At 40.5% G+C, this 24,168-nt stretch overlaps 1 protein-coding gene across 11 annotated transcripts in view; it reads right to left on the reverse strand.

Annotated features, from left to right (window-relative positions):
* The window catches only part of ehbp1l1a (EH domain binding protein 1-like 1a), a 47,169-nt gene that overhangs the window by 5,176 nt on the left and 17,825 nt on the right, over window positions 1-24,168 (reverse strand). For 2 of the 11 annotated variants that reach the window (XM_038730090.1, XM_038730089.1), the window contains 16 exons: window positions 21,366-21,425; window positions 21,184-21,274; window positions 18,008-18,454; window positions 13,843-17,802; window positions 13,360-13,548; window positions 7,239-10,714; window positions 7,087-7,141; window positions 6,646-6,852; window positions 5,850-6,386; window positions 3,098-5,392; window positions 2,185-2,359; window positions 1,405-1,571; window positions 1,277-1,325; window positions 676-1,188; window positions 533-581; window positions 298-341 (listed from right to left, as the gene is read on the reverse strand). In XM_038730090.1, the coding sequence (XP_038586018.1) occupies window positions 298-341; window positions 533-581; window positions 676-1,188; window positions 1,277-1,325; window positions 1,405-1,571; window positions 2,185-2,359; window positions 3,098-5,392; window positions 5,850-6,386; window positions 6,646-6,852; window positions 7,087-7,141; window positions 7,239-10,714; window positions 13,360-13,548; window positions 13,843-17,802; window positions 18,008-18,454; window positions 21,184-21,274; window positions 21,366-21,425 (12,314 nt within the window). Of the gene's footprint in view, window positions 1-297; window positions 342-532; window positions 582-675; window positions 1,189-1,276; window positions 1,326-1,404; window positions 1,572-2,184; window positions 2,360-3,097; window positions 5,393-5,849; window positions 6,387-6,645; window positions 6,853-7,086; window positions 7,142-7,238; window positions 10,715-13,359; window positions 17,803-18,007; window positions 18,455-21,183; window positions 21,275-21,365; window positions 21,426-21,673; window positions 21,896-23,342; window positions 23,487-23,610; window positions 23,818-24,168 lie in introns of those variants that run through there. The other 9 variants (XM_038730085.1, XM_038730086.1, XM_038730087.1 and 6 more) reach the window with 9 other exon arrangements.

Below are 24,168 nucleotides of genomic sequence, written 5' to 3' on the forward strand. Positions count from 1 at the left end.
TAATTCCACAGTTGGGTCACTATGTCACTTCCTAGAGGCTTGCTGCCCGGTCACCAATGTCTTTATTTTACATTGTTTTGATGTCAAACTTCCCAGCTAATGCGATACACAGTACACTGGTAATGTAGAACACACACAAAATCAAGTGAACCGACTTGTGAGTCGCAGACAGTTGGTGGTAATGTTACTGGTAGAGTAAAAAACTGGAGTAAAAAAGGCATGTATTTTGAGTAAGTGTGAGATAGTCTAACCATAATGTACTCCTTATAATAAAGAGTGTTAGACAGGCTAACTGACCTGGCCTTCAGGTTTTCCCTCCTCAACCGCAGCCTCTGTTCTCTCTATGAGACAAACAGAAATTAACTGTACCACTTGTATAAATGAAGCAATGCCTAACAACTTTAATTTCATCAATGGAAAAACATTCCAAATCATCGTGTCCAAATACAGCAACAAAAGACAGGGTCAAGTTTTAAAAAGGTGGATATATTAAGTCAGTAGTGAGACTTTTTGACAGCAAAAAATGACTAACCAGTTTCTGACTTCCTCCGGGTAACTTTGTCCTCATGCCCTGCAACAACCTGCAGACAAAAAAGTTCCTCATATAACACGAGAAGTTAAAGAGAAACGGTAATAATAAGTATTTAAAAGGGATAAATGAATAAGGTAGCATACCACTGATATGTCTGTTTCATCTAGCGACCCACTCCTCCGCTGTGACCTACGCTTCTTGACCAGATCAGCATCTTTAACATGAGAGAAACCTGACTTGGACAGGAAATGAGTCCTTGGTGGTGCCACTGGTAATTGAGTCCCACCTGCCCCAGCAATCTGCTGTCGTTTGATTCTGGGAGGTGGAACCACATCCTTACTGGATTTACTGTCCTTCTCTCCTGTGCCAGCAGTCCCATTAGTCTCAAGACTTATACCCTCCTCCTGGAGCCTCTGGGCACAGTAGCGAACCGTTGCCTCGGGGTCCTCTTGGCTCTCCCTGTCCCTGGCTACTGCATAGCTGGACTCGCTGCTATCCTTCTCTATGTGAAGCACACTGAGCTGCTGGCCTGTGAAATGGGTGCGGATCTGGTTGAGGTAAGTCATGACAATGAGGCGGTCAGGCACTGCTAACATGACCATGTCTGAAGGCTCCATTAGTCTGGAAATGCCAAGTTCAGCAAAGCCATCAAAGGCCTGCAGTTTGTAGAAACACAGATGGAGGGATCAGATTAGGATTTATCAACCAACACATGAAAAATGTACAACTGATTTAGTTTATCACCTTCTTGTTGTTGCGCTTGATGTCATACGGGTCCAGCATTTCAAAATTACTACACACAAAAAAAGAAGACAAAATGAACACATAAAACAAACTTTTTATCTGTAGATCAAATATCAACTTTTTCTTACATCTTTTCTGGGTAGAAGTGATGTAAGATGGCACAAAAAGCGAGGCCGTTCCTCCAGGAGGTGCTGAAGTTGGTGATCTTCACTCCCTTGTGACCCTGTGTGACTTCCTGACACCATTCCAGTAGAGACTGACTGGATGTCACCAACATGGGACTGGCCAAAAGGCTCTATAACACACACAAAAACAATATTGAGGAATGATTTTAATATTAATATTATAAGATCACATTTAAGACAATGTGATCCAGGAACCTCCCTGAGCTATGAAGTGAGTCAGAGCTTGTAACTGAATAAAGACCATTATTAAATGGATTTTCTTGCCATTTTAGTCATAGAGGAATAACAGAAGCATAATACATTTGACATATGAAATATGTTTACTTAACAAACATGTAGCATTGTTGCCAATTAACAGATCTGGCAGACACAGAGCAATATTAGCATTGAGTTGTGTTTCTGTCAACCTGATTAATGTCTAATCTACACTTTCTTCACCAGCTAGACTCTAACTGACTGATTGCTGATTGGTGTTGGGCAAGTAGACAGTGGGTTTATCAGCACATTTCTGAAAATTGCTGCTTGCTGCTGCTGGAAATGAAGTTGATAATAACGGAGTTTGCAGGTCAGAAAACCAGAACCAACAAGGATCTCCTTGAAGCTGAGGGTAACTGCGAAGTTGGTGATCATTTTCTGAGTTTCAAAGCAAAATCTTGCACATTACAAATAGTCATTTGATTAATTGTTAATATATAAACATTAATAAGTGCAGCTTTGGCATACTTCCGGAGAGGCAGCCCCATCTGCAGGTATTTTCTGAGGTGTTGCTGGTTCACTGGCTTGGTGGAAGCCAGCAACTTGTGACTTGGTGTCGTCTAGGTAAGAACCACTCAAACGCTTCTTGCCACAAAGCCCAGGTACAGGCTGACCTGAAGATTCTTCTCCTCTCTCCATTTGTCTGGAAAGACACACAAAACAATGCAAAGTGAGTAATACATTCCACAACTGATTTGAAAACAATGTTTGTCACAAACAATAGGGCTGGGCAAAAAAACAATGATGATAATTATCGCAATATAATTTTCCTCAATGACAATATAATAAATGTTCAATATATCGTCAATAAATATCTGGTTTAATTAATTTGAATCACGAACAAATTAACACTTAATTTTTCTATTAAAATATTTATTTTGTTGAGGAAATCATATTTGTTGAAAAAGATTTGATCAAAATAGTTTTTAATGTTCTACCTCAGATTTGTTAAGTGATCCCGTGTTTGTCACATTCTGAGCATCCAGAAAAGTTTAACCACATAATTAACCATCTGGTTTCTTCAATTTTCACTCAGGAGCAAAAATCAGCCTTTAAACGTGAAAGAAATAACGATTTGACATTTACCATGATAATTATCGATATCGAATGATATGAAATGTTTTTATCGTGGTAACATTTTTGGCCGTATCGCCCAGCCCTACAAACAACAAAACACTGGTAATTGATGACTTTGCAAACAATGTTGCTAATGAAACCTATATATCTATATGAAACATACACAGACCATATTAGATCATTAGAAAATACATGGAAATTAGAATTTCTATTGTGTGGAGAGAGGGATACGTCAAAACACACACATATATCTTAGTAATGAGTGCACCACCCCCACACCCTAACGTGTACAGATTCATCTTACCTTCCTTCCTCTAAACAACCAGCAACTACATCTACAGACACAAAGCCAAAGTCCAACTCTTCGTCCCTCACTTCCTTCCTTGAGTTTATTTCCATTGGTTCACTGGCTTTATCATCCTCAACATGTAGCCAGTCATCCTGAGAAGATGCAACAGTGGAAGCAGCAACCTGGACTTTTTCAATGTCAGCCTGCTCCGACACTGCCTCTGCAGCCTGCTCTGGGTCATCTGTAACAACAGGTTTATCTGTAAAGGTCCAGCCTCCAATAATTTCATCCAGTGCCTTCTCAGCATCTTCCACAGAGTCAGCCTGAGGAAATTCTTCCTCTCCCATTGCTGCTAGCACTTCCCGTTCCAACTCTGACTCGCCATCATCTTCTCCTTGGATTGTGACAAAACCTCCTTCAGAGATCACACTTGAATCCAGCGATGTTGAGTCTTTCTTTGTTTCTTGTTCTTTGATATTGACAGATTTATCCTCTGGTTTTGTCTGAGAGAATTCCATTTCTTGGGGGCATAAATTGTCTACAGGTGGTGTGCTGTCTGAATAAGTCGCACTGAGACGTTTTTTGGCCCGGGGCAACGGAACAGGAAAGCTTGACTTTTCATTCTGTTGAACAGATTCATGACCAGTGGTGTCAGTTACTGCGTCTGGCAGGCAAGGAGGTGGTGAACCAGAAATTGTAATGTCATGTGGGAATGAACCACTGAGACGTTTCTTTACTCTTGGTTTTGGTACAGGAACTCTTGAAGCTTGTAGTGTCTTCTCTGAAACATCACCATCCTTTACTTGAACACTGCCCTCACTGGCTAATCTGCTTCTCGTCAACTTTAGAGGACCCACTTCTTCTGCAGATATTTCAAGCTGATCACCCAGAGAAAGAGGGGGAAAGTCCTTTCTGTCTTGCACCTTTGACAATTCTTTAGTTGTTAAGGAAATGGATGAAGGACCACCTTGCCCCGCTGACTGTGCCTCTTCACCGTAGGAAGCTTTAGATGTGCTGAGACGTATCTTCACACGAGGTCTTGAGATACAAAGCGTTGTTTGTTTTTCCTTCTCTGCCTCTGTTATCTCTGATGCATCCTCTAATTTCTGAGAAGACGTGATGTCAACCGTATCAACAGACGTTTCACCCACTGAATTCGACTGCTTTATTTCTTCCACATCACCCATGACAGTGTTCTCGATTTGACTGGTTTCAACTGGTTTTACTGACTCTTTGTTTGCAACATTTAAGATCTGTGCCATAATTTCCTCACCACTGGCAATTTTGCGAGATTTGCTTGAAGGCAATATTTTGTCACGTTGTGGAAGACGTATCTTCTTGATGATTGAGAGAGAAGCAGTTTGCTCAGAATGAAATGTCTCTGGTTCTGGCTTTGGGGTGATGCTCTCAATTTCCTTTGTTTCTGAGGAAGGAATTATGTAAGGAGAGGCCTTGACAGATGTATTAATATCTTTCTTGGGCCATTCTGGGCTACAAGAGTTTTTTTCTGAGTCCTTAGAGCAGACCAATTCTGTGTCTGCCAGTAGAGCTGCACTCCCAACAAAATCAATTTGTTGAGAGTGTTTTTTGGTTGTTTGGTCTATTCTTCCTACAGGTTGTGATGGGATCATTCCAGTGGCTGTTTGACAGGGTGTATCAATGCTCTGTACAGGTTCAAGAGCACCAGAGACCACAGAATTTCTCTCAAAAGGTTGAGGAGGAACAGGATCAGATGTTTTCGTGGTAGAACAGACATGGGCTTTCAAATTCTGTTTGTCATTAGTTTTTGGAACACATGTCTCTCTAGTAGCACTGACTTTTCTCCTCAAAGGCTTGCAAGGGACAGTTTTCTGAGGAGTTTCATGCGGCAAACTATCATCTCTTCTTTTCACACGAGGAGGAGGGACAACATTCATGGATTGGCTTTTTTGTCTATGGTCACCACGTTTTATGCTGCAAGATGGGTCAGTGGCAGGTTGTGTGGGAACTATCTCACCAGTAGCATCTTTCCTAAAAGACTGGACTGAACCATCAGATTCAGGTGTTAAACTATCCTTCCTTCTGAGTGGCCGTAACGGAACAGTGTCTTTTTCTTGCTGACACCCTTTCTGCTGAGGTTCTGGAACTTTTCTCTTGGGCTTTCTGCCTCGCTGAGGGACGGCAACGTCAGCTTGTGGTCCAACTGGACTAATGTCCTCCGATGGTTTGTCCATGAGTATCTCACTATGTACACTGGCATTTGTCAGTGACTCATTTAATGTAGGCTGTAGGGAAGTGGCAGGCATTTCTTCCTGGCTTGTTTGTTGGGGGCTTAAGGAAAAGAAAGGACAAGCTTCAGAATTTGCTGTTTTTTACTTTGTCATTTAGTTGCACCATGCACCCTATACCCAACCAACTATTAATCTGCTCAACCAAAAAGACAGCAACCAAATCTAACACATTATAAAAACAAAACCTGACCTTCGTTTCCAATATTCTGCTTTACCTTTGTGCATGCACACTGTCATTGAAATGACACAGCAGCACATGAAGGACACAAAGACAAAGTTAGCCTCAGTTTACAACACCTACGTAAGACACTACAAAAATGGCAATATTACCATTCCACATCACAATGCCAATCCTTACAGCTATAACAAATAGTTTGCCATCCCAACTTCCTGAGTTGTAAGCGCTCATAAGCACAACAAGAGACAATGTTATCACCAAAAATACAGAACATGTACACTGTCACACCGTGCAACCAAACACTTCCCCCAGCACTCACCCTTTATCCAGCTGTGAAGAAGATGACACTGTTCTAACCTCATCTTGTTCTGTCTCAGTCTGGTGCCTTGCTAACAAATATTCAACGTACACTGAAGTTTGAACAGAGTCCTGCCCAGTGAATGATCTCTCCTTTGAATGGCACTGATCAAGAGCAGTCTCTTGTTCCTCTACTATTTCACTGTCTTCTTTTGATATTTCATTGATATCTGCCTCGGTCAATGGTGGCCATTTCTTCATACTTGCACAAACCAAAAACCCATTATCACTGTCGGTAGTTGGTGATGGAGATGCTGATTGATCACCTACCAAGTCCACCATGTAAGGCTCAGCACTTGTTGGATATTCAATATTATGTTCAAACTGGCCCTCTATCTGTTGCATCAGAGAGCTGTTGTCAGTAAAATGTGGAAATAACTCATCGGAAGGGGTCAGTGTCTTGTCTTTCAGATCCACAGAAGAGACAACCTTGGGTTGGTGATCCACTTCAGCTAAAGGTGAGCTAGATGGCCCCAAAATGGATGCTACTGTTTCATAACTGTGAGACACGGATACTGGAATGAGTGCATGAAACATGGAGCCATGCAAAAACAATGATTTCAATAAACATGGAGTTTATTCTCAAAACCAGTGAGTATTAGAAAAACTAAAATCTGTGTTAGAAAATAGAATGTAATATAATATATAAATGTATGATAAAGTGGCAAAATCACAGTTTGCATTTAGGCTTACCAATAATCGATGCACACTACGTTGCATGTTTCACACTATTAGTTTCAGATCAGTGTTACACTTACCCTTTGTGGAAAACACCCACAATAGCTTTTACTAATCCCGAGCTCCCTTCCTCTTTTGCTGACACAGTGGATTCTGCCTGTTTTTCTGTTATTGTTCCCTCTGCCTCCAATACTTCCCAACCCAAGACCGCTGCTGGCTCTGATGTGTCCAATAGCTTCTTCATTATTTGGGCTCCCTCTGCTGTTACCCTCTCTATTTGTGATTTGCTGAGGAGCCAAATATAAATGATTTGAAGGCATGATCCACATAACTCATGCAGGAGTACCATAAAAAATTTAATGAAATCCATAAAGAGATGCTGAAATTTAACATGCGCTGTATTGTCAAGTTACTAAAACTACCATTTATTTGTCATGCTATTTAACAGTCCATGTTAAGCAAGCACTAAACTGGACTCTTTCACAGCAAACAATGCAAGAGCACTGGGCTCTTCCACTTACCTGTTATCTACAACAAGGTCTATATTTTGCTTTGCATCGCCTTTGAATTTCTCCTCTGTCATAAAAGCAAGTAAAGCAAGTAAAACACACAAAAAGAAACAAGACAAAGTAAGGTGAATATGACCTCGATCTTAACACTGTAAATGTCTCACCAAATGCAAGTGCTGTGCTGGGGCTGTTAAAAGATCTGGAGGGAACATCAGGAATTATTGTATCTTTGAGATGTGACTGAGTTGACTGTGCATGAGGCAATTCTTGTGATGTATGTTTCTCAGTAGAAGAAGGAAGTAGAACAGGCGTTGTTTCTTTCTCTGTTGGATTCAATTCTGAAATTCTGGGGAACCCAAAAATCCGAGTCAAATTTGGACATGATGGAGTTAGTGCTACCATGTACTTCATTTCATCTTGTGCATGATTATGTTTCACTGGAAGCTTTGCAAAAAGAAAAATCTTCTCATTGTGCACCTCCTGAAACTGGATCTTGCTGTGTGTTGTCCTAGTTTGTATATTTATACATTCAGAGCTTAGCATCCTTGCTGATGGAAAACCAGGAACAGATGAAACACATGGAGCAGATGCGTATAAGCTGACCATGTTTGGTTGTCTGTTTGCAACTTGAGCAGAAGGAAAGCCATGTACTCTGGCCTCTTTTGGGCAGGATGTAACTAATGTCAGCATGCTTTTCATTTTGTAACAATATAGCTGGTCCTGTCCAGCAAATTTCAAAGTCATTTCTGCCCTCTTCTCCTGAGGCTTTATCAAAATGGGCTTTGTTTCATTTAGCCACTCTGTGCTTGGGACTGTAGTCATGGATGCAAATCCTTTGAGACTTGAAGTACTGGAGAAACAATGTACAAAATTGATTATACTGGGTTGAATCTTGGATTTAGTTTGAGGTGCAGAGGGGAACCCAGGGATCCTGGATACTTCTGGGCAAGATGGTGCTAAAGCCAACATTGTCTTCACAGTTTCTTTGTCTGGATTTGGACTGGATATCACTAAAAGTGTCTCCTTTGATGGCTGATCACACAAAGTGTGTGGATCAAAAAGCCATTGGAATTTTGAGCCCCCTTCAATGGATGCAAATCCAGGCAAACTGGATACTTTGGGGCAAACATGTCTAAGACTCAGCATATTGAATCGGGGGACCGAAGGGAAGCCTGAAATCTTTGATGCTCCTGGGCAAGAAGGGCCCAAAGCAATCATGCTGTTTGGTTTGTCTATGGTGATTGGTGAGCTGTTAATTCTAAACAGAATGGTCTTTTGCGTTCTGTGCATCAGTGGACCCAGTTCAGCAACCCATCCGTGTTCCTTGTGCCTTTCAACTGATGAAAATCCCGGTATGATAGAAACTAGGGGGCACAAAGGGAGGAGGCTGACTACATTTAGGCTGTAAAACACTATTTTGGGACTTGGAATAGATGGGAAACCAGGCATGCTTGACACTTTAGGACAGGATGGTACACAGGAAACCATATTCTTCATCATCTCTCTGTTGTCATTCGATGTGTTAAATATGACCCCCTTCTTTGGAAGCCTCTTCAGTAATGACCCCTTTTCTGTTAACCATCCTACATCCATATCACCATCAACTGATGGGAATCCAGGTATTTTCGAAACTTGGGAGCACAATGTTAACAGGCTGATCATATTTTGTGCACAATGCACAGTTCGGGGATTTGGATGAGAAGGAAATTCCGACATCAGTGCCACTTTTGGACAGGAAGGTACAAGGGAAACCATTGCTTTCATTGCTGTCTTATCTCTTTCACACCTGTCAATCAGTGGCACCTGCTTTTCTTTCATTATTGGTTCAAACACTGGCTCCCTGCTCATTTTCCACTCTTCTGAAAATGATGGAAATCCTGGTATCTGTGATACTTTTGAGCAAGAGGTTGCAAGACTGACCATATTTGGCATATCAACAACAATAATCACTCTGGGTTTAGGTGCAGAGGGAAAACCAGAGATGAGTGATTCTCTTGGGCAACTCTGTACAAGGGAAACAACTCCCTTCATGTATTTGTCCATTTTATTGTTCTCAATTAGTAATACAGGCTCCTTTTTCATTTGCTTCTCCCATAATGCCTGATGAACAGTGTTCCAGTCTTTGCTATCTTCTTTCTGCATCGAAGGAAAGCCAGCCATAGTGGAGGCAGCCGGACAAGATGGAAGGAGACTGACCCTACTAAACCCATCATAGATTACAGTAGGTTCCAGAGCAGATGGAAATCCAGGGATGCAAGCTTCTTTTGGACATGTTGGGACTAAAGCTGACATGGCCTTCATATCATCATTGTGAGGTATATCTTCAATCATGATTGTGCCAATTTTTGGCAGAGTTACCTCTAAGGGTTTGTAATCTGTAGCCCAGCTTTTGCTTAAATGTTCCATTAATGATGGAATACCTTCCATACAAGATGTTTTGGGGCAGGAGCTTATAAGGCTCATCATATCTGATCCATCATGTGTTATAGTAGGTTGTGGCATTGAAGGCATTCCGTGTATGCAAGAATGTTTTGGGCAAGTTGGTACCAAAGCTCCCATTAGTTTAATTTCATCCTTGTCTTTTGGTGACATTGTCGTGACAACAAATTCAGTTTTCATTTTCTTCTCCAGAAGTAGTTCCTGTTGAGATACCCATGATCTGTTATTGGCTTCACTGATAGATAGTGAACCTGGTATATTGGATAAACTTGGACAACTAGGATAAATATCTACCATATTTGGTCCATAAAAAACTAAACTATGTTGTTGTACAGATGGAAACCCTGGATTTCTGGCTTCTCTGGGGCAAGACGGTCCCAGTAAAACCATTTCTTTGTTGTTCTTTTCATCATCCTTTGATGCATAGTGTGGAGATATGTCCTTCATTTTTGACTGTTTCTCCCAGACTGGCTTTTGATCTATAAGCCAGTGTTTTCCTTCTTTTACGGGAAATTTGGACGGTATGCCAGCAATGTTTGTCATACTGGGACAGGTGTCCAAGAAAGTAGACTGTTTGTACATAAGTTCAGGCTTCACATAATATGGCACAGATTGTACACAAGGGCAGGGAGACTTTTTATCCGCCATTTGTTCTATGAGATCAGCATGTCCTTTTAAAGTTAGTGCGCCCTCAGTGGTTATAGTTCCATTGTCCTTTGATGGTTTATCCGAAGTACACTTGCTGTCTAGTAGGCCTTCATTTGATTGTTTATCATTAGCAGTTAATTCAAATATCCTGCTAAATGTTGGGAATATTGGCAGCAGATCCCCCATCCCATCTTCTGTATCTGTCTTAATTTCATCATCAGTGTCTAATTTCATGGAAGGTAGATTTGTGATCATGGCAGCACCACTGAACGATGGAACAATACTGACCATTTCTTTTGTTATTTCCATTTCTTCCTCTGATGCGTTTCTAGTTACCCCTGCAGTCACTTTTGGTAGCTCCTCCCATAGTATGGTCTTGTCTGTAGGTAATTTTACTGTAGTTGCCTTTGGTAGCTCCTCCCATTGTATGGTCCTGTTCGTACAATGTTTCTCCAACTGTAGCTCAGCATTATTTATTTGGGTTTGGGATGGGAGTTCTGCTGCACCAATAACAATTGGGGATGATGGCTGTAGTGAAACCTTGTTTTCATGTCTAAAGAGAAAGTACATACAATGCAATAAGTTTACTGTTGAAAGTTGCAAAGAACAATAATAATGAATAAGAGCATTCCCATTACCAACACTGTAAATCTACATATTTTTTTCACAATACAATGCATGTATGGTACAGCGTACCTCAGTCAATCTGTGCTAAACAGTAGAATTCCAACTAATTTACATATGATTGCAAAGTTGATAATAAAACTGCATATTACTACTTGTTATCATTTTAAAATAGGTCTTTTACTCTCATGCATGCAATTTCAAAATGCTATTCACTCCAAATTTGCTCCAGCTTGTATTAAAACAATTACTACAGAGGTACAAAGCCTCACTCCTGCAAACAAAACATCATGCCACAGCATTTCCTTAGGTTAATTCTACAACTACTGTAGTAGCTAACACCAGCTATATTAGTGTTGGGCGATAGAAATACTTTAAATTGTTCTACAAAAGTATTTACTATATTCATCTAATACTCAGATTCGTACAACATATATATGAAAGCACTGTAGAAGTACTGAACCAGCACCACCACCACAGAATGTGGCGGGGTAGGGGTGGAGGAGATGTATCCTTATTAGCTAGTAGCATGGGATCACTGGAGTTGTTTACCACTGTTGCCTTCATTGCAGTCAGCTTCACCCGGTTAAGATTCCTTCAGTGTTAATCGAATTAACTACAGCGGTCTCCTCCTCTTCAAAACAAAAGGACCAGGTGAATAAAACTGGTAAAAACACTGAATAAAACAGTGTCATGTTTAAAAATCACTGTTTCTCTGATGCTATGAGGAGACAAAGGATTTTTCCAGGGGGGCTGTGAGCTGAGCTTGCTGATGACATTTGCTCAGATTGTATCTCTGATAACTTCTATAAGTTCAGAAGGTTTTCACCAAGCAGTTTCATACTAAAAATCTTTGTTTCTCCAACGGACGCTGAGCCATATCTGCTGTTAACGTTTGCTGAGCTTGTTTCTCTGATAAATTAAAGTGCTTCATCATTAACCTTCATCGGTAACAATATATAGTTAAAAACAACCAAGATCTAAAAAGTGCATCGTAAAAATGTGGCTTAGCACTGGATAAACTAGTCAGTTTATGACAGCTTCTTGCAGACAATCACAACACTTGTCACTATCCATGACTTCAGATGTTTTTTCTGTTTCCCATTTGTTCCCTCTTTGTGGGACCTGTACCACGAAGCAAGTTCAACAAACCCAGGATATCTTTTTGTCATGTGGCTTTCCTAACCCTAACAATGGCGATCGGAATAAGCAGTCACACAAAGCTGGTTATCAACTCGGTATGTCAACACAGGGTTTCCCAATCCAGCTATAAACGCGTTCACATAAAAGAGGCGGTGTTAGCAGCAGATGCCCAATCGCAAACAAGACTGCTGGCAGCAGAGCATCATATTTTACATACGAAGAGCAAACTGTAATATAAGACAAATGGACATAGGCCTAGTGAAGTAACAGTGCTGCAGCTAACACATGCAGGAAGCCAACAGTGTGAATACCTAAGTAAACAGGCGTAGCCTATAATATGAATGTGTTGATTTAATGTGTTCTTATGGAGTGTATGACAACTTTAGACTTATTCTTTCAGCTAGGCTATGTGTCGGAGTTTATACATTAATAGCCATGGGCATTCAATAAGTGGTCGTTCCAACTCACTTTTCAGAAAATCTCGTAGCTTCAAAAATCTGCTCTGGAGCAGGTTAGCTGTTCAGCATAAGCAATCTGAACCAATAAGAAGTGAACCACCATCACCGTACGGTACTGAAACCCAGGGTTAACCCCAAAGTTTTCTTGCTGAGCTCAAATCCTGCTTTGTGGTACAGTGGCCTGTACTACGAAGCGTAACTTTGTCACATTGGGTGTAACTTCCTGATTAACCCGTACTACGAAAGGTGGATAGGTTTTACCCGAGGTCTGTTGTCATGGCAATTTACGCTGTATCTCTAAACTGCTCCGAGCAGGTTATCTTCAAAGTTAACTCAATGTTACCCTATATATGTGGACTACACACCACATTTATACTCAGTGTTAATGAGAACTATTAATACACACCACTTGATAAAATAATTATAGATTTCATCCTGACTTGTTCCACTGCTCTTGCAGTTGAAATTAAGTTATTCTTAACACAACAGCATAACACGTATACAGCGAGCCCGAGGGGAGGCAAGCATTGCAGTCTCAGTGATTTAGGGAGGAGATCTTAATTAAATGAACGGGCAAATTTCTGAGATGTAGCCCATCTGTAAGGGCTAATTGAATATACTTTTTTAGTTTGACGATATTAAGTGTCCAAAAACTACGGGTCAGAGTGAGGGTTAATAACCTCAAAAATGTTTCATATTATTATAAAGTTATTCATCAAATCTATCAAATATTTCTTTAATAATTAGTGTTTCTGCTGTTGCCTGACTCCTAAACACAGATTTGAGGGTTCTTTGTTGCTTTTTATTTCTCTATCTCTATCTCTTTGTTTTGGAAGCCCATTTTGCCTAGAATGGCTAGCACTACAATCTGACTATGAACAGCAAGAAACTAAGCATACCTCAAGAGGAAATTATAAAATAAAATCATGCAACACACAAACCGAGCACAGGTATCAGCCTCTCTCACACTTACCCATTACCAGAGTATCTAACAAACCCTTGATCCACTGTGTCATAATGTGTAGTAATGACGTCCGCTGACTCTACGGGCATGACAACACAACCCTCCAAAGTGACACCAGTCTCTGCGTCTTTGCCAACAGTATCTCCCTTCTCATGTAATGATATCTGTGTTTCTTGAGTATGCTTTTGACACCTGGCGCTGCAACAATGACAAGTAACAAGAGAGGGGGGAAAAATCTGGGGAACCACAGAATAACTCCAAGCTACACAATGTATGACACACGCAGCAAATGCAAATTTTGCCATAAATGAGTCAATAACATGGTGTTGAGATAAAGCAAACGCATTAATCATTATCATCATTGTGACATTTCAGGAATGGAGTGCCACATTCTGCAGTGCACGTTTCTGAAAACAGAATTGAAAAGTACGTGTTTCAAAAACTAACCCCAAACATCACAGAGATAACTCCAACAACAACATTGAAACTCACCCTTTGTCTAGAACGGCAATTTCTTCGACCTCAATCGGTATCCAAAAGCCCTGTTCGTTTTTATGCCTCTCCAAAGGTGAGCACACATCAGATTTTGTTTTCTTTGTGTCAAGATCAAGTCTTGCTGGACTGGCCGCATCACATAACATCTCAATTCCATTAACTCTAGAGGATGGCTTCTCCACTTGAATATCAGAATTCGATGATGGTAAGTCTTTGACAATGGCCTCAACAGGACAGGATGATGAAGTAATTGTCATTCTTTGTTGTACATCGTCTAGTACATCTTGGCTAGGGAATATAAACTGCATGGATCGCTCTCTGACAGAAACCTTACAAAAGGAATGCTTTTCCAGTAACAGCGGTTGACTCATCAAGTTTTCTCTTTCCTTTCCAATTATTCTTGTTCGTGACTTCACCAACAGTGGTATTATAACTGGCCACCCCTGTCCTGAATGGTGCACATGTGATGATGGTATCCCGAGAAAAGAAGCTTTCTTTGGGCAAGATGGCATAATATTTACCATGTTTAGAAGACTGTCTACGTCTTCTAGTGGATCTGCTGTGAAGCCAGAACTAAGAGCAATGTTTAGACAAGAAGGTTCAAGAGAAAGTATTGTCTTCATTATATCTTTGTGAGGAGAATCATACTTTTTGTAAAATGGATCGCAGCCTTGCATGGTTATCATCATCAGAGGCCAGCCCCCTCCTTTTGAATCAGAAATACTTGACACTCTTGAGGGGAAACCAACAATACTTGACTGTCTTGGGCAACATGGCAGCAACTGTGCCATGTCTGGATTTTTTTCCACAACGGCTTTGGGTTGTTGAGTGGATGGAAATCCAGGGTTCAGGACTTGTCGTGGACATGATTGAAGCATACTCAACATTAATTCTGTGTCCCTATATACCATTTCCTTAACTGTTAAATCTTGGTGAGCAACTCCATACCTTCTATTAAAAGGCTTTTCCCAAATTGCATCCCTGTCCACATACCAACCATCATATTCATTTGCACTATTCTTTGCAGGTAGACCTAGAATTTTACAATGGTTTGGGAAAGTAGTTAAGGATTTTAACATGCTAGGAGCATTTTCCATCAAAGCTTCTACTGGTCTGTCTCCAACCTTAGAGGGAATTCCAGCAATATATGAGTGTTTGGGACAAGGTGGCAACATTGATAACATAATTCTCACCACTGCCTTTTCTCTAAAATACATGTTATGATCATGTATTACAGATAGTCTTTCTGGGTTTATTGATGGCTTTTCCCATATTGTCCTTTTGTCTACACTCCACTCTGCTTGATCAGACTCACTGTAGAATCTAGAGGGTATTCCACAAACTGTGGAACGTCTTGGACAAGTAGGCAGCAAATTTATAATACTTGGTATATCTACCAACACCTTGCATGGTACTGATGGAAAGCCTGGTAAACACGTTGTCCGAGAGCAAGAGGGCAATATCGATACCATATTTGTGACGATATCACAATCAATATATAACATATTAGCATCCTGTGAATGTAAAACAACTGCAGACTTCTCCCTAGGAAGAAGCAACACATTTCTTTCCATTAGCCAATCTAATTGTTTGGCGGTGTTTCTAAGTGGCATTCCGGGAACTCTGGAATCCTTTGTACAACCAGGCAATAAATTCACCATAGTTTGGCCATCAGCTAATGTCTGTGTCAGAGCAGAGGAAAACCCAGGTACACTAGCATTCTCGGGACAGGAGGGAAATATTGCAATCATACTTTCAGCCGTGTTTTGGTCAAAAAATGAAACTGCATTTAGAATCTGCACTTCCCTTTTAATAAATGCACTCTCCCACTCCCAACTTTTATAAGCAAACCATTCTTTGCAGCTGGACAAACAAAGATTTTGTCCAGCCTTTGAAGGCAAACCAGGGACTCCACTATGTTTGGGGCATGAGGGCATTGCATTAACCATACTGGGTTCTTGTCTTGGAGCAGATGGTAAACCAAAAACTTTGTTTTCTTGTGGGCAACTTATCAACATATCTACCATATCTTTAAGGATTTCTCTGTCTTCAGGCATCCACTGAACAATGTAATCTTGTGTTTTCTTCTCTGGACTTTTGTTAATTAATTGCCTCAAGGCATGCCAATCTTTGTTCTCTGAATTGGTTTGATCTCGACATGCCAAACCAGGAGTCTGGGTCTGTTTGGGGCATATAGGTACAATACTAACAATACTCTGTAACAGCTCCTGGGGTCCTGTGGGGATTCCCACAAGGCAAGTTCTCAAGGGACATGAGGGCAACATTGTCACAGAACTGATCATTTGTCTTATGTCCAGATCTTGAGCAGCTCCATGGGAAATATCTTGAATCAAGACTTCACTTTTTCTCAAGGACTTCTCCATCAAAATATGCCTGCCTATGTCCAAATCTTCACACTGAGCAGTAACTGGCTGCTTAGATGGTAAACCAATGACTCTGGTTTGTCTTGGGCAAGTAGGCAAAAAATCTGCCATGCTGGGATCTTGGCTTGGTGCAAATGAAACACCAGGCACACTAAGGTCTTTTTGTGGCACAGAAGGAAAACTACGAATGGTTGCCTTACTGGGACAAGATGGTAAAATATGTCCAACATGTTCATTATTTTCATGTAACTTTTCCTGAACCAGAATATTACTTGTCAATGGTCTCTCTAAAATGTTTTCCCTCAAATTATGCAAGCTGTCATTATATTCCATTACTCTTTGTCTAAATGGCATACCAGAAGTCTGTTTGGGGCATGTAGGGAGAAGACTGGCCATACTTGGGTTTTTTGAAGCCCTCTGCAATGGCGCTGAAGGAAACCCTGAGACACTAGCCTTTCTGGAACATGTTGGCAACATAGCCACCATGACTTTAATCATACTTGTATCGCTGACAGCTAGTTCCTGAACACAAGACGTGTGTGAAAGAAATGCTTCTTTTATCTGCATCTGTTTCTTCCACAGTGAACACCTGTCCCAAACACTCTGTTCATATCGAGACATTGATCCAGCAGAAGCTAATCCTGGAATCCTGCAAATTCTGGGACATGTAGGTAAAAGGTGAGTCATATTTGGCTCACATGTCAAAGCAGATGGGAATCCAGGAATACCGGCAGACCTGGAGCAGGATGGTTTTAAGTCCACCATTTTTGCAATTCCTGCACTACCATTATAAACAGAACTAACATAATCTGAATACATGAGTACTGGTGATCTGTTGTGGGTCAACTTCTGAAACAATAACCTCTTATCATTAGGCCAAGCTATAACTTTTGACTGATGTAAAGATGGCATGCCAGGAATCTTGGAATACTGTGGGCAAATTGATAACTTAATCATACTTGGCACCCCCACTGTTCCTTCAATCTGAGCTTCAGGCTGGAAAGCAGATTGTAAATGAAAAATAGAACTCTCTCTTGGACATAATGGACCAAGTTCCACCTTAGATATGTACACACAGTTTTCATCTATACTGACTGCATTGCTTGGTAACAAAAGGTCATGTGTATCTCTCCTATCACTTTCACACAGTGGTCTCTTCGTCATAGCCCAACTCAAACTTTCAGTTTTCCCTTTCCCCATACAATGTTCTGGGTCCAAACTATCCACAAAGCTTTTTGTGGAAGATGATACAACATTCACTTTAGATTCTTCTCTCTGCCTTGATAAACTGGTTGTTGTGGCCTGCTGTGCTGAGAAAAACTCAGAATGAGAGTCCAATCTTGAAGTGACTTGGTCCGAAGCAGTCGTGTTGCATATTGTTTTATCTCTAATGAGTATTGGAACAGCAGGGCTGATTTTTTGAGTGTCTCTTTGTGGCTTTTCCAACTTCGAGATTTTTGCAATGGACCATTCTTGAGACTCAGCTGTAGGTGTTTTGTTCATCACAATTGGAGAGAAAGCAGAATTGACGTCTATGAGACAAGATGACACTGAGGCCGCAGTGTTCTCATTTCTGAAGGAATAGAGTACACCAAAGGTTGATGTCAGAACACTGAAGTGATTTAGAAAGCTGTTAAAAATGTTGCGAAATAGACAGTATTTCTCTTTAATCATGTATTTGATTTACATTTGCATCGCAAATGTTATCATTGTTCTTAAATGTATTTTCAAGACTATAGAATGGTAATTTACCTGACAGAGCGCCACACTACACTTACCCCAAATCCATAGTTCTAACTTCTTTATTCTGGGCCACTCCTATCCTTCCAATCGGTTTTGTGTCAGAGGTTGCAGAAATTTGAGGCAAGTGCAACAAAGGCTCCTGGAGTAATATGGAAGTAGGTTGTGGGTCGGGAGAAAGGGGTGTAATTCGATCAGCCTCTGGTTGGGCTATTGGATTCCCTAACTGAATGGACATCTTGGACAAGTGACTTCTTGGATTAACCAGAATGTCCTTAACTGAAGCAGATGTATGATCTTGAAAATGAGGGTTTTGCTTAGGTGCAGAATTGAAGGGAATAAGTGCTGGCTGGACGTTAGGGAATGTCCTTGTTGGCCTTGATCCTGTCTGATCCATCTGTGTTTTTGGCATCTCAAAATATTTTAGCCCTGGGGATATGGGTGTTCTCGAGCTAAGGGGCAGAAGTGAGGCCATGCTCTCAGGTCTGAGGGACAAACAAATGAAGATCAGAGTTATGACGTTATGATGTAAGGAAAGTCTCCATCGCAGTAATGCAGTCCATATCCAGGCCATATTCACAGATTTCCACAGAACAGCCCACAAGCAAATGAGCAATGTGATGTGAAACTACAAAAATGATACATGGCAAAACTGTATAACAAGAGATTCAAACCAGACTGTCACCAAGCAAACAAGTGTTTTGTTATAAATCATGGAGAAAATGACCAGGCCAAGCAGCAGCAGCATTTTAAAAGAATTCATTGAACGCTGGTACCTCAGGCACTTGCTACATCCAAATGACTTTTACTAAGTTGCTTTTGTGTAAATTCCAAGGCAAAAAGAATCCTTTATAAAATCCCATATGCTAAGCAATTTCACACACAGCTGAACAAGCAGAGTGATAACAAATGTTTTTCAGTGCTTAAAACATCACCAATAGATTAAAAGCAATAGAAGCTGCTCGACAGTGGTTATAAAGATTTTTGATATCTATATTACATTTCTGTATCTGTAGTCAGCAAACTTGGAATTTCTTAATTTTCAAGGCAAGGCCACTTGGCCTTTGATGAAGAATGATTTTATTTTTATTCTATTTTTTTTTCTATTTTTTTGCACACTCCCTCTCTCTTGCTCATCTACATGAGCTCTCTCACTTGACGAGCGCATCGACTTTATGAAAAGTTAAACATGTTTTAATAAAAGGCACCCTATAACTAAATAGCATGCCAGCCGTATTGACAGGAAATAGACAGATGTGAAAACAGCAAAATCAAATGCCACATAAAAATGTTACTCAAGTAAAAGTAAAGGTCATCCTGTAAAAAACTACTCAAGTAAAAGTAAAAAGTACTCAGTAAAAGTAAAAAAGTACTTGGTTTTAAAAGTACTAAAGTATCAAAAGTAAAAAGTGCTACATATTCAAATCTATTGATCTAACAAAAAGCAACCTATTTTTTATAATTCACTCAAGACAGATTTTAAATTCAGGATTGGAAATTACAGTGAATCACAATAAGGAAAACTAAGTTGCGAGAGGACAAGTGGATATTTCCTATACTGCGCGGGGGATTAGCCTGCGTTATTGGTCTGCGGATGTGGTCGTATCCACTTCATTCTTTCTGACAGAAACAGAACCATTTGGGACTGTATATTAGCACCCTGGACTGATCAGGTCACAGTGTGTTATCTCAATTTTACCTTTTTATATTCATATTTGCAAGTTTACATTTGCACCCTTCAATATGCTTGATTGAGCAAACATGTTTTAATGTGGTAGGCTATATAAAGGCAACAAGTATTTAAAAGCTAGGCTAAAATAGCACAAGACTCCTAAGGTTAGCATGAGACAAGGAGGTGGAACCCGAAACTAACTGAAAAAAAGAAATTCTCAGAAATCTCACCACAAATCCACACACGTTAACATTCAGCACCACTGATAAAGTGCAGCTCACAGTCGCAAACAGAGAAAGTTTCAAATGTGAGCTTACCGGCCATGAGAAGCAGGTAATTATCAGTTATAAGTGGAAAAAAAGTGAAAAAAATCCATATTGTGCATCCCAAAAACCAGTGTAGGTTTTGATAGAAAAGTCTGTCTCAAAAATAATGGACTGTATATATATCTCTACAAACTCTATAATCAGTCAGTGCAGTTCTCATTTGGCTTGGGTCCTTCCTTTTCTAAATGTAAGTATTAGGGGTGTGACAAGATCTCGTGCCATGCGTGTGCCTTGACAGTAATGAAGTGGAGTGAAGATATATATGTATATATATATATATAGATAGGTATATTGCAGAATGTAGTGCAAATGTACTCCATAGAGTGCTGATTTAGAACAAGACAGCATGCATCAGTTTCAACGGTTCTTTTAAATGCTATGCACTGTTGAAACATACCAGCTATGTTAAACATACCAGCTATACATTTTCACAGGGGTTGTTGAAAGCATTTCTTGACTGAAGCTATATCCTTCCACTTTCATGCAGACGACACTCATATGTCCGGTAACTGCTTTGATCTCAGTAATCCAACTAACCTAAATCACTGTCTGGACTCTGTGCAAGGCTATTTTCGGCCCTGAGTGCTCACGTCCCTGCAGCAGTCTGTGGGACATTTAACCTGGAATATCGAACAGTATACTAAGAATTTAGGTCTAACATTTAATTATTGTCTGGATGTTTCATATCGAGAAATGGGCAATCATGTATTTTTCAAAGATTACTTTAGTTATTGCCAGCAGGCACTAAATGGTGAAGGCCCTGAGTGCATTTCTGAATTATCTGTCAATGCAATAACTTAATATCTGAAGAGAAACACAATATTTGTTGTTTTTAAAACCCTTCTCAAGGCTCACTGAACAGTGTAGTGCTTTTCTGATTGATAACTTTGTCTTTTGTTGATCTTGTTTCTGTTTTGTTAATTCTTTTTAGTTGCTCTTTTTGTTTGTCACTATCCTGCCTGTTATTCTATCAGTGAATGGAGTTCTCTGATGAGAGTATCCTCGGTTGTTATGTGCAAACTACTACTACTCCAATGTCACAAATAAACATTCATGCTTAAATCTAATCTTACTCACAACTCATTCAATACATTTGCAACCACAAATTTATGGCATCAACACTAACAGCGGGTGAGTATCTTGAGGGTGGATTATTCCTTTACAGCCAAGCAAACCACACCAAATACTGAAAAACCAGCCTTTTATATTTACTCACCGTGCTGCCTTGACAACCTTGATTCCAAAATGTGCATCTTTTTTACTTTCTGAGGCTCTGGACGGCTCTGGCCTCTGGCTGTGATCAGGGGCTGAACAACATACAGACATAAAATTAGCCATGTAGTCATTATATGTAGGTATCCCTTATTCAACTCCACTGCATTTTGTGTTCACACTCACTTGTAGTTGTTGTACACTGGTTATCCTCTTCACTCAGTGTGCTCAACTGTCTTTTGAATTCTGAAATGAAAGAAAAGCATAGAAGAGATAATACATACAATAACCTGCAAGCTGATGTTCATATGCCACCACAGCAGGACAGCATGTCCAGTGTATATTCTTACCAGTGTGGAATCATGTGTAGCTGTTTTAATGAAAACAGCCAGCAGGGGGAGACATGTGCTAGTATGTTGCTGAGGCTCAGTCCCTCAATTTTGATGCTAATTCTAATCAAGAGGGAACAACATGGATCATTTTTGATTCTGTACCTGCATCTTGGTCACTGGGGGAGGCTATGGCAGTTTGGGATAATTGAGGCTCAGAGGAAGGAGGAGGATGCCCACAGAGCATAAGAGCAGAAGAAGAACTTAAAGGAGAAGGTGAGGGGGTCTCTACTGTAGGGGTCACCTGGGGTCTCCAGGAAGGAACAAATCCAGACCCTCCCTGGGGTTTCTGCTCCAAAGACTGACCAGTGGGCAGACAGAACGAAGCTGACAGAGAGGAAACACAATGGGGCAGAGGGATGAAGGAAAGGAGGGGAAGACAGAGGGAAGAGGGAATGGAAGGCAGAATATCAATAAAATCAGTTCTGCAGGCAAGTGTTGGTGCTTGTAACAGTCACTTAGCTCATATCTATAGATCTATGGATAACTCACAAAGAGGTGAGAGTTAGAGCAGGTTGTGCAGTAGAAAAGAACCAACAAAAGCAGCACATGAAGAGTCAGAGGCCAAAAAACCATCTATAGTACATCTTTCAGTAAGCTCTTTTCAAACTTGCACCTTGTTACATAAAGCTGGTAATTCTACATGTCTCATGTTTGAATAATTTACTTTTCCATGAAAGTCACAACATCTTACTAAATCAGACATAGTAAGATCTGTGTAACACTACCAACAAGGAATATTGTCAGACACTGCCAGTTAAACACAAAAGCTGCTGCAGCATGACATTAGTATAGAAGTATATAAAGAGAGTGGTAAAATAATTTTGTTAAGCCCTTTGTAATAAATCTAAATTAATTATAATTTCTTATGCACTAAGAAAAACAAACTATTAACAAAACACTATAAATGAGCCAATTTTGAGGATAAGACTAGCATTACATAGTTTTCTCAAGATCCTTTCAGACAAGAAATATGTGACATAGCTGGCTTCATCTAAGAAATGGTTTTGTGTAATTCAGACACAGAAGTCTGTTCTGGCGGCTTTATTCAGACGTGACAAGACCATTACAGAAAGAGCCCTGATGCTCACCCCACCTCTCGCATTTATCAATTTAATCATTTATTACATAGAGAATTCTGCTGCCTGTTTATTAATATCTGCAAAAACATAGAAAGCCATGACGTTGGGACCCTTGTTTGCTCCCATGTTGTATGTAAAGTGATTGGCTGGATACTTCATCCATGAAATTGGAAATGGAAAATTTGGGGTGCAGTAGAACGGTGTATGTGAGATTGAGTCAAAATAAACTACAGTGTGTGTGTGTTCAGAGGGATGAAGGAACGTGTCACCCAGAGCAACAATGTGGCTCACTGATGTGTTACTATATCATGACCTGAAGAAAATTGTTCTATAGAATGTTTCTCATCTTCCTCAACTGTTTACAGCATGAATTTCCAGTGATTTACATCCAGCATGTAAGCAAATATGAATTCAATGAGAATCGTAATCTAATGTCTTTTGACTATGATTGGTCGTTGTAAAATAGGCAGTAAAATTCTACCTTCTATTAAAACTCATCTAAAAGCTGAATCAGTGAGGATAAATCCAAGCTGTATATCAGTTAATCCAAAGCAAACAGGAGAAGAGGCACTGGGTTTCGATAAGTACAGAGAAGATGAATGAAAGGGCAGAGGGGTACAACAGAGAGGCCAAGGCTGAATAACAGGGGAGGATGTCAGGCTTGAGTTGGGTTAAAGTTAGAGCAGCATTACATGGCATCTCAATTCTCTGCTTTTTCTGCAGCACTGCAGGCTGTCCAGGATCGTTGGCAGAGAGATGCAGAGACTTAGGAGAGAGGGCAGGCTGTGCTAGAGGGGCCTGAGACCTAGGAGGCCTCCATTCACTCTGCCAGGAAGCTGGGGAAAAGAGGAAAAGAATAAAACATGGAGGGATAGAGAAAAAGGTAGAGTAAAAGGTGAATGAACTGAAAGCTGTTTACTAGCTTCTGACAGGATAAAACACCTCCTCCTGTCCCTGTACCTGTGTCAGGGGCAGATGGCAGACTTGTGGGCCTGGTGAGGGCAGAGCCTGGCTCCCTCACAGAGGTGAGGCGAGCTTTGGGCAGTCTGGAAGCAGGAGGCAGTGGAGGAATTGGAGGGAAGGAGCTGAGAGGAGCTGAAGATGAGGCGGAGGAGGGGACAGAAGGAAAAGAAGGAACACTCTGTGCTTTCCAGGCACTGGGACAGGCTGAGAGAGACCGGCGGAAATAAGACAAGAAAAGAAAAAGCGGGTAATGATAAAAAATGGAGGCGCACAAGCATACTGCTAATGCTGCATCAAAACTGAGATTTGAAAGAGTGCCTCAATTTTAACAAGCTGCAAACAAATAAAATAATAGTTGGTTGTAGAGAAAACATTTGTTAGCACAGTTGGAAATAATCAACATTAATTTAGTTGGCCGAACAAAAACAGATGAACTCTTGGTTTTTGTCTGGTTAATTTGCTCTCTGCATGCTGGTGTCTGCACTGGTAACAGTAGGCACAAGATGGTTTCCTTAAGGAAGAAAAAACACTATCATTTTATCTTTGACTTTTCAG

Source organism: Micropterus salmoides, unplaced genomic scaffold, assembly GCF_014851395.1.
Source record: "Micropterus salmoides isolate LMB-PRFRI ecotype aquatic unplaced genomic scaffold, ASM1485139v1 Ms_hic_scaffold_2, whole genome shotgun sequence".
NCBI lineage: Eukaryota > Metazoa > Chordata > Actinopteri > Centrarchiformes > Centrarchidae > Micropterus > Micropterus salmoides.